Consider the following 17,168-nt stretch of genomic DNA (forward strand, 5'->3'; position numbering starts at 1 on the left):
AAAAGTTGGGAGAGTGTATTTTCTGTCAAACTTTATTCCATGTACTTAACTCCAAATGAAAGGGGGAGCATACAAGATAGGGGGAGCATACTCAAGACAAGTCAAGATATATCACAAAGTATGCTACTCTCAGAAAATTCAGAAAACTACACTGTCAAGAAGATATTGGTTTGTCATCATCAAAATGGGAGAGATTGTGAATAATATATTTGCTCCTGACCTTGGCACGGTTTTGATGAAGATACCAACATCACCAAAAAGAATAAAAGGAAGGAAACTTATGAAGACAAAGAAGAACAAAGCTTCAAGAAAATTAGATTAAGTGTCTATAGGTACTCATATCCTAAAACTCTTACTTATGCAAAGTAGAAATGCTAAAACTATTTTTAAAGAATAATGAAACACTTTGAAAATACTTAAAACAATTTTTGAAAAGATGTGTAACGGGTTACTTAATTCAAGTAACAAGTTACATGTGAGAGAAAAAGAGTTATCCAACTTAAAACTGATCAGAGTAATCCTAAATTGTTGTAATCCATTACTGTAAGTGAATTTTAAATTCACTATTGGACAAAACACTTGGGTAATCGATTACTCAATGTTGTAATCGATTACTGAGTGCTGTTACATCAGGTTTTCAGATTTGAAACTCAAGAGTTCTCATCCCAAATGAAATGCCTTCATTCCAAACAATTTCTACTCTTTCATAAATGCATAATGGCTGATTGGAAAGCCTATTTAAAGGCATTAGAACTCACAATGAAAGCAACTCTTTGAATAACTCTTTCACACTTTTCTCACAATTTTCCTACACTTTTCTGAAATAATTTTATGCACTTCTAGCAACTTGAACTCAAACTTTCAAAGCTATTTTTCTGAGTTGCTTGAAGTAAAGTGTTTCAAAGTTTTGTAAACTTAAAAGAGCATTATTACTAAGTATACAAATGAGTTGATTGGATTACAAGTGATATAATATTTCATACTTGTAAAGGCAATTCAAAGCCATTGTTGTAATTCTTCATTTATTGCAAACAAACTTTCTTTCACGGGGTGTGAATAGAAAGGGGATAGAGTTACTTGGAAATGTGTTTTCCAATGGTATAAATATTAGTGAGTGTGTAAGGTACAAAGAGATCTCGGGGTGAGATATTGTAATTACAAGTCTTAATATTTAGTGGAAAATTTCTTGTGCTGCAAGAGTACTGGACGTAGCCTTCGGTGGACAAGAAGGTGAACCAGTATAAAATACTCGTATACTCTCCGTTCCCTTTCCTCTTTAATTTATACTTGTTTATTTTCTGCAATATTATCCACTGCACATTAACTCTTACATTTTGCAAAAAAAGTTGCTATAATTTTAAGTCAACTAATTTACCCCCTCTTAGTTGCAATCCTATTCTTACAATTTATTGTTCCAAGATATGAGAGTATACACATGCGATCTTGATTTATTTTTACTTTATATTCACAAGATATGTTTTACCTCGACCTGTGATCTTGATTTTATTTTTTCTTTTTGAGATCCAATGATACTCTTACTTGTGATCTTGGTAAGTTTTTAATATTTGTTGCTAGATTTGAAACTACTCCGACTTTGATTTTGTTTGTCATCAATTGACGATCTAGAACTATTTTTAATTTTTGTTTCTGATATTCTATATTACCCTAATCTATGATCCGATCTTCGATATTTTTGTAGCCAAGTTCTAGTCCTATTCTGACTAGCATTTCACTAGCATTTTCATTAAAATTAGGTCTTACTAGTATTCAAATCTCTATTTACTTACTATCCAAATTGACATATTTGTGGCTTTATGAAAATATTTTTTTCACAAAAAACACATTCTTTTATATGTCTAAACGTCTTGGAAGAAATTTTATCCTCTTTGTTTGTTCGATTCTAGATAAGTGGTGGTTTTATTTTAATTAATTGATAAGTTTTAAAAATCTTTAATAAAACTTTTGGTTAATGCTTTTATATTTTAATTAATCAGTTAAAAATATCATTAAATAGAGACTTGCAAAACACTCATATAAAATCGCAGGAAAAAAATCAAAAGAAATAAAGGAATGAGGAAACACTCAAAAGAATAAGAGAAAAAGAAGCCAAAATCAGCAAGAGAAAGCAAAAAAATGCAATAACCTCGAAACGTGTGCAAGATTGTGTCATCACACATTATTCTAGGTCGAGCTAACTCTAAGACAACAATATCAATAGAAACATAATATATTCTCATATTAAATTTTTTTATTAATCATCTTATCTACTAAAATTTGACATATATCATAAAATGATACTTACTTATTAATTATTGGGTTTATAAATGACATGTATCATTTTCTTATAAGTAAAAAGTTATAGTCGAAAAATAGAGTAAGAGAATATAATATTATTTATTTCAATATACTTTTCAATGGTTGTTCCCTTGCCGTGATTATCCCACATTATATTCAGCCATCGTTTTTTGTGTTTCTATAACAGCACTCCACATGTCACCATCATTGAATGGTCCCCAAGTTGCTGATGCATGCCAAGTCTCAATCTTCTTGACATCAAATGCTCATTAACTAGTATGTAAAATATATTTATTTTTTTCTGTTTTCTTTCTCTTACTTTATTTATTTTCTTTTGAATAATTTCTTTCCTTTAAAAAAAGAAGTTAGTCTAATTTTAAATATATTTTAAATAGTTTAAGACACATGTCGTACCTTGTTCCTTTCCTCCTGACCCAGGTTGAGAAGTAGTCACTGTCATTAGATTATTATGCTAGCTCTCATTCCTTTGAAAAAGTTATTTCCAAGATTTATACTTGTGATCTACTGATTATGAAGTAACAACTTTATTATTATGTCATGATTATTTTAATAATATATAATTCTTAGAATTGTGTGTATGAAGAGGATAAACAATTATGGTTTGTAGAGGATAGGATACAATGCAACATAAGAATAATATTTATTTCATTGATTTCACACCAATTTAGAAGAAAAAATTGTGGGTTTTGAAAGATTGTTTTTCTTATCATTTTATTTTCTAAAATAACTTTCAAACAATAAAATCTTGAGTTATCTCGTTCTGTTTTATTTTATTCCTCTTAATTCCATTCATACAAATAAAACCTTAAGATACTAACATCCAAACCTTTTAACCAAAATGCTTGAAATTCACATATTATGATGCTCGAAAAATATAACCCAAGTTAGAATCAAATAAACTTTGTCTTCTTTTCCCTTCTTAATCAAATCAACCATTTGTTTCTATTCTTCAGATAAGATGAAACTATTGTACTGTTTTAGTACACTTGATGATGTGCCCTTCAAAATCATTTGTTAGTGACACGCAACAAGGTTCATAAATGTTTTGGAATATTATTCTCTATTATGTTTTCGATAGGGTCATATGTTCTCAACAATATATTATGATCGATTTGTTACGTGGAACACTGTTTGGGATAAGTGATCCATATCTTTTTGTTTTAGCGATTCAATTATGCTTAGGTTATGCATTTTGATTTTCAATATTACAATAATCTAGTAGTTCTAGTAAATATTTTAGTAGTTGAATTTGGTTATTTTGATTTGAATAAAAAATTGTTTTTGTTTATAGTTTGTTTATTTCTATCAATCCGTTATATTTAAAATTGTTTTTTTTATTTATAATTTGGTCTCTAACAAATATAATAAAATCTTATACTATAGACTAACAGTAGTTAAACGAACACTATTGTCTCTTATTAGAGTGAAAGTCCATTTTCTTCCTGATTTTGGGTGGTTGGGAGAGATGGTCCAAGCATATATACATAATTGGTTTTATAAATATATGAACTTAATTGGATAATGCAAAATTAGTGTATGAATGTGTTTTTTTTGTTTTTCATAGGTATCTTGTAGAGTTCGAGCCGGAAACATTCGTAAATATATGACCCTATATCTTACTCAATATTTTTTCCATTCACAAGATTCAAATTCAATATCTTAGTAACGTGTTGTTTATATTAATGTGTTTGTTATCTAGCACAAAATAATTTCTCTTTCACGCGCAAGCACACGCTGTGGGCCCAACTACAATTATTATAATCCCAGTCTAGTTTAGACAAAGCCAAAACCAGAATCTAAAATCATTTTAAACCAAACAGGAAATGAAAAAGAAAAAAATACAAAAATATGGGCATAGCATGTTGCAACGTTCATAACAACATCACGATGCTACTTCCTTCTTAGCACAGAGAGAAAGAAAGAGAGAGAGAATCATCGAACTAAATTGAATTCCCCGATTTGCCCTTCATGGAAGCTTTGATGGAACTGTGCGACTTAATTGCGTTGAATCCACCGCAATTCCACGATAAATTATCATGGATATGCGACAAATGCCCCTCGCCGGAGTATCTATCGGCGGGATCTCCCAGGGTTTCCCGTTCTCAACTCAACGCCGTCCTCGCCGTCGCTCGCTTCTTGTCCAAATCTCCCGATTCCGCCGATCTCCGTTCTAAATCGGTCGCACTCGAGTTCCTCCGTTCAATTCCTCATTCCTTCACTCAATCCTTCTGGCCTCAACCGTTTAACGCCGAATTTGTTTCTTCCTTCTTCGCTGATTTCCTTGGTTACATTTCCAAGGCCACCGAATCATCGTCAGTTTTCGCTGAAGAGGTTGCTGGATTCTCCGGCGAGGTAGTCTTATCCGCGATCGGGAACGGGAACGGCAACGAGCAACAACAGTCGCCGATAGCTAGAGCTTTTTTGATCGCGCTTTCGCAAAACTCGATTCCGATTTCATCTTCCGATGCTGATAAATTGGTGACGTGTTTAATCGAACAATTTGCGTTTCCGATCGCCGTTCCAGGCATGCCTTCGCCAGTTCACATTGACGTTTCTTCGTCTCAGAGCTCGCCTCTCAGTGTAAACCACCAATCTCAAATCATTGGCAGTCCTGTCAATGAAGCAATGAGCAATGTGTCTGGTTCTTCGAGCGGCGTGATGTCAAATGGAGGAAGCCATATGTGGAAGAGCAATGCTGATCAGTTGGCTCTGAATTTGGGTTTAAATGATGGCGCGGCTTCGTCTGGACCACAAGTTGCATCGTTTGAGGAAGAGTCTGTTGGAATGTTGGAAAAACAAGAAATAGCTTTTAAATTGATTGCTCACATTTTGGAAAAAGTGCAGATTGAACCTGCATTGTTGGAGCAGGTTAGGTTAATTGGGAAGAAGCAGATTCAGTCTATGTCCGCTTTTCTAAAGGTAAACTTGCTACATTGTTTTCCATGTCAAGTTGTCATGCTTAAGTGTATATTTTGGATCGATTAAAACATGATATGCCAAAGAAAGTACCACCGAACATGTTGCTGAAAGCTTAAAATGTCATAACTAAGTGTAAAATTAAATCTGTGCCACGAAAAATTAAGTGCATAGAAGGACCAATGCAGTGACATTTTTAAACTTTCAGAGACTTATTTAGTGACAATTTTTTGTGGAGGGCAACTTGGTGGCGTTTACTCATTGTGATGGAAAGTAGTTAAAAGTTACTAATTTAGATGTTCAGGGCGAGGCTTGTTTTAACTCTTCATAGTTCTCGCAGATAAGGAAGAGGGATTGGCATGAGCAGGGGTCACTTCTAAAAGCCAGAATCAATACCAAATTGTCAGTTTATAAAGCTGCAGTGAGACTGAAAATCAAGAGCCTCGCAGCACTGGATTCTTCTGATCCGAAATCTGTCAAGAGATTGGTTTATGAAGCAGTTGCAGTATTGATAGATGCTGCAGAGGCATGCTTACTATCTGTATGGCGAAGGTCGAGGATGTGTGAAGAGCTTTTCAGTTCCTTGCTTATGGGGGTAGCACAAATTGCTATCTCCCGTGGAGGTCAGCCGTTGCGCATTTTGCTAATTCGCCTAAAACCAATTGTTCTCAACGTTTGTGCTCAGGTGTTTGTTTACTTTTCAAATTTGTATTTCTGTTGACATCCAATTTTCTTTTCAAACGTATATTCCAATTTACGTTCAAGATCATGCAATTTGCTATTTTTTCAGGTTGAGAAGTAGTCACAGTCATTAGATTATTATGCTAGCTCCACCTACTTCAGGATAATTCATGGCCAAAATTATCTCTTTTCTCTTGACCCTTTAATTAATTATTCAAAATGTTTTATTTAATTTGAGAATTTAATATAAAAATCACGATCAATATCATATCATACTTTCTACTCTAGGTTGAGATGCATTTATGGTAATTAGTATTTTTTGTCATCTCACAAAGTGGGAAAATAGTTCATCATCATTGTTATATCTTACTACTTATTTTATTGTAATTAATTAAATATTTATTTTAATAGAAATTAATATTAATATAAATGTTTTTAAAAATCTCAAAATTCGAGAATGATCACAATTAATATCATCTCTTTCCTTTTTATTTCGGTCGAGAAGAGGTCGCGTTCATTAGTATTGCATGTGTCATCTCCTGAATTAAGGAAGGAGGTCTACGATCTGATTCCTATCTACCAACCTCACTAAATAAATATCATATTAACATATTAATCAATATTCAAACTATAATTATGTAGCTTTGTTTTTCTATTGCACATAGAGATACAAAGGAATATGTATCCAAAGGAACGTGATAAAATTTTGTTAGATATCCTAATAAAAATTATATTCTATTGTTTCAAAAGGATATTTAATAATAAAACAAGTGTAGGGTATGAATTTTAGTCCATGGAATTAGCAATCCTAGTTTAATGATCATATTTTCGAAATCGAATATAAAAGAGATTTTTCTATATTTTTGTTTGCAAAAATATAGCGATGTCTCCGAAGCATTTTAAAAAAATTTGAATTTCATTCCAAGTCGTATAACCAATGATTATTCGAAAATTGGATCAAGATCACAATCACGACCATTAAGGTATGCCATCTTGATCAAGATCACCACCACCACACTAACACTATCATTTATTTCCACTTTATTTGGTGCATTTATGCCTCTTAGACTCTTTCTAAACTTATTAGAAATTGTAAATAAATAATATTGTAGTGTAATATCTTGTGTACTAGTGTTATAGACAGTCTAGATATATATTTTATGATTCATTTGTACTACTTATGTTTAAGAGTGATGATAATTAAATATTAGTAATGCATGATATAATGTTAGTGTAAAAAACTTTTAAACATGTATAGGTTTTTTTCTCATAATATTTTTTATATAATAAATTTTTTTGTGATATTTAGTGTTTAAAAAGTGGGGCAAAATGCTCTGGTCATCTTATTGTTTCTTATCACCCCAAATCAGCTAGCTCCAATTTCAGATAGATAAAAACACAATTCATAATATGCTCTAAAAATAAAATGAGTATAACATTTATGTACTGGCAGTATAAAAATTTATACACAGTCAATACATTATTCATTTGAATTATTTTTATTTAAAAGTCAATGATGATTGAAAATGAATGATGAAAAATACATGACAATGTAAAAACTCTTACATTGTGAGTATATACATCTTTTTTTTCTCAAATAAAAATATATGGTTATAAATTGGTTTGCCGTCCACAAATTCTTAACGGAAATGTGTGCATTGGTGAAGAATATAGGAAAATGTTAAAACTCAATTCTTTAAATGGCAATAGAGTAATTAGGAAATGTCAAATTTATTATTGTGACTTGTGAGTAGTAATGAACTTAGTTTTCCAAGATACATTTACTTTTGTGTTTTGTCTAACTGATTATCATTAAGGATTGTCATAAGAGTGTAAAATCTATACACTAACAATGTAAAGATTTATGCATATGCACCCTAACATCTGTCATTCTTTTTTTATTATTTTTTTGAAAAATCAACAATAATTAAATATTAACGGTGGATGATGCAATGACAATATATAAAACTCATACACTATCAATGTGTACATCTTTTTCTCTTGTCACAAACGTTTTTGAGTTTAAGATTACATTTTTTATTTCTAATTTTCTACTTCATTCCTTAAAGATCGCAATTAGGAAATATGCAAATGAAATTACGATTGGAAAATTTTATATCCATTTGATTGTGTTGCACAAATAATTTTGATTATAATAATTAAACTTTAGAGATTTGATTCGATGAAAAATAAAACTTTTAGAGATTTGGAATCAAGTAAATTAAGGTTGCAATCTGAGAATAAGCAAATCAAATCAAATCAAATCAAGCAAATTTCAAATCAAATGAAGCAAATTTCAAATCAATTTGATTATGTTGAAAATCTGATTTATTTCCCTTAACCTCCTCTAATCAATTAATGAGAGATATTTGTTAGGTATCAGTGGCAGAATACACCTAGAAGGGGTGTTGAATATGTGTGGCGGAGTTCAAGTTCCACTTTTTTGGTTTTTACACACTTTGCTGAAAAAAGCCCAGTTAATCGATTAATCAGTGGGCTTAATTGATTAACTAGTGGACTTAATCGATTAACCAGTGGGCTTAATCGATTAACTCCAAACATAAACAAAATTATCAGATCAACTTCTTGCACAGTTATTTATCAACAAACAAGCAGAGATACACCATATATTTTTATGCAATATTAATAAGGATATAGCAAAGTATCAGTTTGCAAAATATCAGCTTCAAACACGAATTAAAATATCTTGAAATATAAAAGAGATTGAGAGCGAACAACTTGCACAATAGGATTTTTATCCTAGTTCGTTTGCGGTCCACTACAAACTACATCTAGGCCTCCCCTTCTGACCTTGGGAGATTTCTCTTCACTAAATTGAAAACCTTGTATCGTTATATACACCACTTCAATTACAAGACTCGAACGCTCCTTTCTTGGAACTCAAAGAACTTCGTCACCCTTGGTTTGACCTTTCCCAAAACCGCCTCCCAAGAAAATCATTCTTACCGCGATTCGACCCCAACCAAGGTATCGCCCTTTATCCTAAGACCTCCAAGTCTTCATGAAGAACACCTTACCTAACCGCAGCTAGGATTTTCCTAATCCTTTAATTACAACGCTTTGAGTTATGAATGAGTACTTAATACTCGGACTCTACAATAATGAAAACTCAATGATTAACCCACACTCAAGTAATACAAGCCATCATGAACGTATGTGAGTTAATACAAAAGAAATAATGCAGAATCCTGAAAATCTCTAAAAAGAATGCACGAACATGCAAGAAATAATGAATGAGATTAAGCACATGAAAACAATATGCAATACATCATGAACAATATGAACTAAGCATGTTAATCTCTCTTTCTCACACATGCATCTCTCTTAACAAAATGATCTCTAATAGTTCCTAAACAATAATATGCAATCTTCATGTTTCTGCAATTTTCCAGAACTTATACAAAACAGATTTGACCCTTCAAACCGTTACTTTCAGTTAAGCAGTTAAAACATAAAATAATTATAACAGGAAGCAGTCACGTTAATCGATTAAGCCTTGGGGTTAATCGATTAACCAATGTATTTTAAAACATGATTGAATGGTAAACTACTTATATGTTATGCTTGACTCTTATACATGTTTTAGTAATTATGTTATGTCTGATATGCACATATAACATGTACGATTAATGCATGAACATATAATAAACTAGATGATATGCCCCATGAATATGATATGACAATATTAATGGCTTGTGAGACTTGCGTCTAGGTTTACCTTACATATACTCACTAACTAAGGCACACATTCCAGACTACTTAGAAATATGACTCTCTTGATATAACCTAGTCTAGATATGACCAATGAGTTCTAGGCATGTCGATAGTTGAGCCATTTTCAAGCTTTAACTAACTCCTTGTCTTCATTAAAACATAAGCAAAACATTGCTAATGCAATCCTTGACACTTTGCACTTTCAATATTCTTTTCACTAAGCACATGTGATAAGTCATAGTCTATAAATAGAGTATCTTATTCACCAAAGAAGGGGGGGATTCCACACACAAAAAAGCGCTAAAAAGACAAGAATTCCATGTAAAAACTACAACCAAGAATTACACACAAAAATCCCTCAAAAAGAGCTCTCCATACTAGTTTGCATATGCGTTGACCATCTACTCATAGCCAATCAAATCTCGAAACATCATGCGATTGTAGTACACCATGTCGCCCCAGATTAACTCTCACATGAACATAAGATTATCTACGTCTAAGTGCACCCTTCCTCACCCAACACGTGCAAATCTTCCACGTGGTCATATTCTCCACACTTTGCAGTGTCGGCCAATCTGGTTCCGACATGTCATCGAGCCTAGTAAGTCATTTGTCTTTCGTTCACATTGTATCTCTACTCCTTTGCAAGCTACAACAAGTAAGTACCTTCATTTTTCTACAATGTGTGTATGATAATTGTACCAACTTCTATTGTCACCATTGAAGAAATAATTTTACTAATAATATTAATAATAACATTGTAATATGATAAATTTTATTTTTTATAATAGAAAGTCAAGGATATATCTATTTCCTAGCAATTACTTAATAAAATCTTTTTTTCAAATCAAATAAATATCACCAAAAATTAAAGTAACAACCATATTTTTATTAGCACGATCATCAATGCAAACTAATAATTAATCAAAACACTTTTTTTCATAAATACACAATAATAAATATTTTCATTAATAAAATTTGTCAACCAACAAATGTTTTTTTACTAAAGAACTACATAAGTCTTCATTCCCTTAATAGGGATACGTAGGACCAATGTCAATCTTGTCATACACAATAATAAATTTCTTATTTTTAATAATTAATTAATTAACCATATAATTTAATAATAAATAATAATAATAATAAAGTCATATATTTTAGTGAAGGCTACCGCCTAAGGCGGACGGATAGGGTGCTAATACCTTCCCTACCTTGTAATCGACTCCCGAACCTGGATATCAAAAATCCAAAAGTCCAAGGTAATTGAGCTTAAAATATTTTTCTACATTTTAACTATAAAATGTAGTGACGACTCTAAACAAAGTCGTGCAGTCGAAAATCGGGGCGCGACAGCTGATGACTTTGCTAGGGACTTTTTTGAGAGAGTTCAGCCCATAATCAATAAAATGTGTGACTATTTGTTTATTATTATTTTTTCTATTTGGTTAATTAGTAGATTTCCAATAACACGAAAATTGCATGCTTAATTATTAATTGTATGTTATGATATCAATATGAATTACATGCTTAATTATCGATTGTAAGTTATAAACATGAATTGCATGCTTAATTATTATTATATGTTGTATGAATGAATTATATGTTATGAATATTAAGGGCAACCGAAAATGTAGTGACAACTCTAAACAAAGTCGTGCAGCCGAAAATCAGGGTGCGACAACTGGCGACTCTGCTGGGGACTTTTTTGAGAGAGTTTGGCCCATAATCAATAAAATGTGTGACTCTTTGTTTATTATTATTTTTTCTATTTGGTTAATTAGTAGATTTCCAACAACACGAAAATTGCATGCTTAATTATTAATTGTATGTTATGATATCAATATGAATTACATGCTTAATTATTGATTGTAAGTTATAAACATGAATTGCATGCTTAATTATTATTATATGTTGTATGTATGAATTATATGTTATAAATATTAAGTGCATGTTTTGTGTATGTATTATTTTTATTGTATGATATGTAATGTACACATTTTAGTCACACATATGTCCTACACCCGGGTATTAGTGATACCTTTTTTAATAGAAGAGACACTAACCTTACTGGTCGCGGTCTTTGCCACTTCTAAGTGTTGGTGATGTGGACCACTCATATTGTTACCTCTTATTATGAGTTAGGCGCTCGAGCTGGTCTATTGTTTCTAACATCATAATATTTGAGTTTCTCTATTGGAGAGAGTTGCAATATGGGCACCTTATAGAGAGTCTATAACTTGCCAATAGCGTCCATTGTATGTTAGAACCCTATCCTAGGATGTTGTACTTGTTGTGAATCTTGTGATTTGTATATGTTTGTATAATAGCATATTGTTTGGAATTTTGTCATGTAAAATAAAAATCATGTAAAATATCGCACCCTTGAGGGAATTCCTATTCCCCTAACTAGAAGGTTATCATTAAAAAAATATGACAATTTATTTTGGTCCTAAGCTAGCCTAAATGATAAAAATAAAAGAAATATAATTTAAAATATATATATACATGTTCAAATCATAGTAATGGCTAAATCACCCACAATATATGGTCCATTACCCTAAGGGGCATGTACCATAACATGTGATAAGTCATAGTCTATAAATAGAGTATCTTATTCACCAAAGAAGGGGGAGGGGATTCCACACAAAAAAACGCTAAAAAGACAAGAATTCCATGTAAGAATTACAACCAATAATTACACACAAAAATACCTCAAAGAGAGCTCTCCATACTAGTCTGCATATGCGTTGACCATCTACTCATAGTCAATCAAATCTCGAAACATCATGCGATTGTAGTACACCATGTCACTCCAGATTACTACTCTCGCATGAACATAAGATTATCTACGTCTAAGTGCATTCTTCCTCACCCAACACGTGCAAATCTACCGCTTGGTCATATTCTCCACACTTTGCAGTGTCGGCCAATCTGGTTCCGACATATCATCGAGCCTAGTAAGTCATTTGTCTTTCGTTCGCACTGTATCTCTGCTCCTTTGCAAGCTTCAACAAGTAAGTACCTTCATTTTTCTACAATGTGTGTATGATAATTGTACCAACTTCTATTGTCACCATTGAAGAAATAATTTTACTAATAATATTAATAATAACATTGTCACATGATAAATTTTATTTTTTATAATAGAAAGTCAAGGATATATGTATTACCTAGCAATTACTTAATAAGATCTTTTTTTCAAATCAAATAAATATCACCAAAAATTAAAGTAACAACCATATTTTTATTAGCACAATAATCAATGCAAACTAATAATTAATCAAGACACTTTTTTTCATAAATATACAATAATAAATATTTTCATTAATAAAATTTATCAACCAACAAATGTTTTTTTACTAAAGAACTAGTCTTGATTCCCTTAATAGGGATACGTAGGACCAATGTCAATCTTGTTAGACACAATAATAAAAATAAATAAATTTCTTATTTTTAATAATTAATTAGTTAACCATATAATTTAATAATAAATAATAATAATAAAGTCATATATTTTAGTGAAGGGTACCGCCAAAGGCAGCCGGATATGATGCTAATACCTTCCCTACCTTGTAACCGACTCCCGAACCTGGATATCAAAAATCCAAAAGCCAAAGGTAATTGAGCTTAAAATATTTTTATACATTTTAACTATAAAATGTAGTGACGACTCTAAACAAAGTCGTGTAGCCGAAAATCGTGGCACGACAGCTGACGACTCTGATGGGGACTTTTTTGAGAGAGTTCGGCCCATAATCAATAAAATGTGTGACTCTTTTTTTATTATTATTTTTTCTATTTGGTTAATTAGTAGATTTCCAATAACATGAAAATTGCATGCTTAATTATAATTGTATGTTATGATATCAATATGAATTACATGCTTAATTATTGATTGTAAGTTATAAACATGAATTGCATACTTAATTATTATTATATGTTGTATGTATGAGTTATATGTTATAAATATTAAGTGCATCCGAAAATGTATCATTCATACATTCTCTTATTTATTTATTTATATATTCATCCCTTCACTCATGCATCAAAAAATATATAATTCATGCATTCATTCTTGTAAAATAATACATATAACTCAAGAATTTATTTCTTTATTGGTCCATCCCATTACTCACTCATGCGCTAAAAAAAGAAAAAATAAAAATACATCATTTAAACACTCGTGACTTATGCTTTCATATATTAATTAAAAATATTAATTTACTGACACATTCTTTCGTTCATACAGTCAAAAAGAAAATTCATTCATTCACTCATACATTCAAAAATAAATAAAAAATCGATTGATTTATTCATTCGTTCATCACATTAAAAAAATATCTTCACTAAATGACTTATGCATTTAGTCATTCATTCAATTATCCATGCATACATTATTCATACACTCTTCAATTGATTCATTCATTAATTCATGCATACATGCATTTTTAAAAACAAAACAAAATAAATAAATTATACATTCATTTCAAAAAAATAAAAATACAATAATCATACATTCATCTACATTTTATTGATTCATTCAACCATTCTAGAAAAAATTCATTCATGTATTCAAAAATTAAATTAATCATTCATTGACTTAGGCATTCATTCATGCATAAAAACAATAAACATGCATACACTCATATATACATGCAATTTAAAACAATAAACACATTATTCATACATACACTCACTTATGCATACATTCATAAAAAAACATTCAAAATATTCTATTTCACACATTACCATATCATACATTTTAATTTCACCACATTCATTGTCGCAAACCTTCTCATCTCATCATAAAAAGAAAAAATATATTTCATACATCTTCACATAGTCTTCATGCATTCAAAGTCATATACATCATAAATTGCATTTTCTAAGAGTCTCATGCACTAAAAAAAGAAAATTACATGCATTCCATAGTTGCATCCCATGTGTTTGCATTCTCACATCATTCATATATCCCAAATAAATCAAATGCATCCTCATATGCACGTCATGCATTTTAAGGTAGTATGAACTCAAGTTTAGCGTACTTGCATTTCATGCATCATTTCGAGTTATAAGTTACATCTCAATTCATGTAACATAATAAAAAAAATAACAAAATTCACTTTATGCATATCATACATCAATAAGAAATCACTTTTCTGCGTGCATTTCATGATCTTATTGCTAAGGAGGCCCATCAATTGAAGATCAATTTTATGAACAATATTGTTAAACTTGACTGAAAGCAATCAATGTTGAAACTGAAGACATTCCAGAAGAAAGAGAACTCCAAGTTTGTGGTCGAGACCATATTCGATAATGCATTGTCTTCAACCCTAGCTAAATTGGAGAGCAATTTGAAAAATTCTCCTTTGAGGATCCCAATCAAGGCCAAGTCCATCTCACACTTATCCAAGTTTCCTTTTTCATGAATGAAGATTTACTTTCAACTACATAATTTTTTAATAAGTATATACTAATGCATTGATCATGCAAATTTCACCATCTTATACCTCATCATACTAACACCACTCACAATATTTATCCAAAGAACACATAACCAAATAAGCCCAATGAATATTACTCATTGACGGCATGGAATTACACAAAATATCACATCCAGACAGATACATCCAGACAGACACGCATAATAACACAATATATACATTCACATATAAAAATGCACAATGATGAATGATGTTATAATCTTAGAATATGAGGATCAAAGTCCACAATCTCAATGTATTAATGTTATGCTTGTTTCGTCCATCCTTTCACCAATATCCTCCCAATATACTATTCGGAAATAACCAAGAGTAAAGCCGATTTGAACGCACCAAAATTATTCCTCGCAAGGATATATGATCAATCTGTTCCGAAGAACTATCCATTTCAGGACGGTGTCGTATCAAATACTTTCTAGGCATCTCTCTCATTGATCCTGATTGCAAAGAGGGGTTGTCAGAGATCATCTAGTTTATGCTGTGAGAACTGTCCGATCCAACATAATACCTCATCCAGGAATACAAGGGACTCGTCTCACCCTCAAGACTTTGCTGACGAACCACCGCCGTCGTCGTATCTCTCAATCTCCCGTAAATTTCCTCTCCACTACTTCATTATCCATAATGAGTATGCACACTAACCGAGGTTAGCCGATTAAATATTTTAATCATTATTTTATATAATCGGCCCAACCTAACACATCTCCCAAAGGAATGCTTCATGTGGGACCTGATCTTACGTCAACACGTAAATAGAGGATTAACATTCCTACCACTACGAACCATCGTTGAATCACCCTGGACGGCCACATGGCCAAACCTCTTACGGTTAGACGACCTCGCTGCATGGTATCATGTAATCCATTTTTGGGCATCGCCCTAATCACGACATCACAGTCGGAAACCTTGCCCTAAATAGGCGCAAGAACAAAGGTGATTGAATAAGTTTGTCAATTTTGGGCCCTAGACTCAATCATTTGAGTCATGGTCTTTCCCAAGTGTAAATAAACTTCACACCCAAGCTAGGGCTATTGCCTAAGCAATCAAACAATCAGCAACAATCAAAAATATTGTATGTCTCTCGCTCAAGCAAGAAATTGTCGCTCAAGCGACGAACTCATCAAATCAGACTCAATTCTCTTCCTGATTCTCGCCCAAGCGAGGGACTGTTGCTCAAGTGACAAATCCATCAAAAATTGGTCAACATACCTGTCTAGTTCGTGCCCGGGCGAAATACGGTCGCTCGGGCACTAAAAGCGCCCAAAACGGGCCCTCTGGCCCTCGCTTTTAACCAAGCAATTCCTTACTTTTATTACTTTCAAGAATTTCATGTAGTTATTTACCTTTACAACTTCTTGATGGAAAACATGCCATTAGGCTCTCGTATATATGAGAGTTATCGTTCAGACGACTTAAAAAGAAGTCAAGTCTGTATGGAGCCCTCTCGCTCAAGCGAGAGCTGTCTTGCTCAAGCGAGGGCACATCCATTTTTGAGGCATTTGTGGCTTAAGTGAGATGTATCTCGCTTAAGCGAGAAAGCAATCAGTTCTCTTGGTGCTTATTTTAGCTCAAGCGAGAACTGTCTCGCCCCGAGCTAAAACACTCGTTTTCTCTAGACACTTCTCACTGAAGCAAAAGATGTCTTGCTCAAGGGAGAAGAACATGATTATCATTTTAATGACTTTTCTGAAGGAAAATATTTCTCATTTATATCACATGTTTTTAAACATTGAATTTAAAAATTATCACATACATATCATTCTCATAATAATCATTCAAACATTATAATTCAATAGTAAATATGATATTTGCATATATAAACATAACATAAATTGGTATAAGAAATATTTCGTACTTAATCCAAACAAACAGACAATTGATTAACTACAAGCTTTCTTAATACCCAAGGCAACTCCAAACTTGTGAGGGAGTTTGGGCTACCGGATCGAAACTCTCCACTATTTTCGATCCCAATGCATTTTAGTTTCTCGAGTGGTGTTCCTTCATGGATAACTA

At 32.0% G+C, this 17,168-nt stretch overlaps 1 protein-coding gene across 2 annotated transcripts; it reads left to right on the forward strand.

Annotated features, from left to right (window-relative positions):
• Positions 4,121–5,984, forward strand: LOC109332205 (phosphatidylinositol 4-kinase alpha 1-like). 2 transcript variants are annotated; one of them, XM_019567099.1, is made up of 2 exons: positions 4,121–5,235; positions 5,441–5,516. In XM_019567099.1, the coding sequence occupies exons 1-2, from the start codon at positions 4,285–4,287 to the stop codon at positions 5,450–5,452; spliced, it is 963 nt and encodes a 320-aa protein (XP_019422644.1). In that variant the 5' UTR covers positions 4,121–4,284; the 3' UTR covers positions 5,453–5,516. The 2 variants fall into 2 exon arrangements, with proteins under 2 accessions (XP_019422644.1, XP_019422643.1); XM_019567098.1 differs by lacking the exon at positions 5,441–5,516 and adding an exon at positions 5,573–5,984 and having other exon boundaries at positions 4,125–5,235.

The sequence above is a fragment of the Lupinus angustifolius genome, chromosome LG18 (assembly GCF_001865875.1).
Source record: "Lupinus angustifolius cultivar Tanjil chromosome LG18, LupAngTanjil_v1.0, whole genome shotgun sequence".
Lineage (NCBI taxonomy): Eukaryota > Viridiplantae > Streptophyta > Magnoliopsida > Fabales > Fabaceae > Lupinus > Lupinus angustifolius.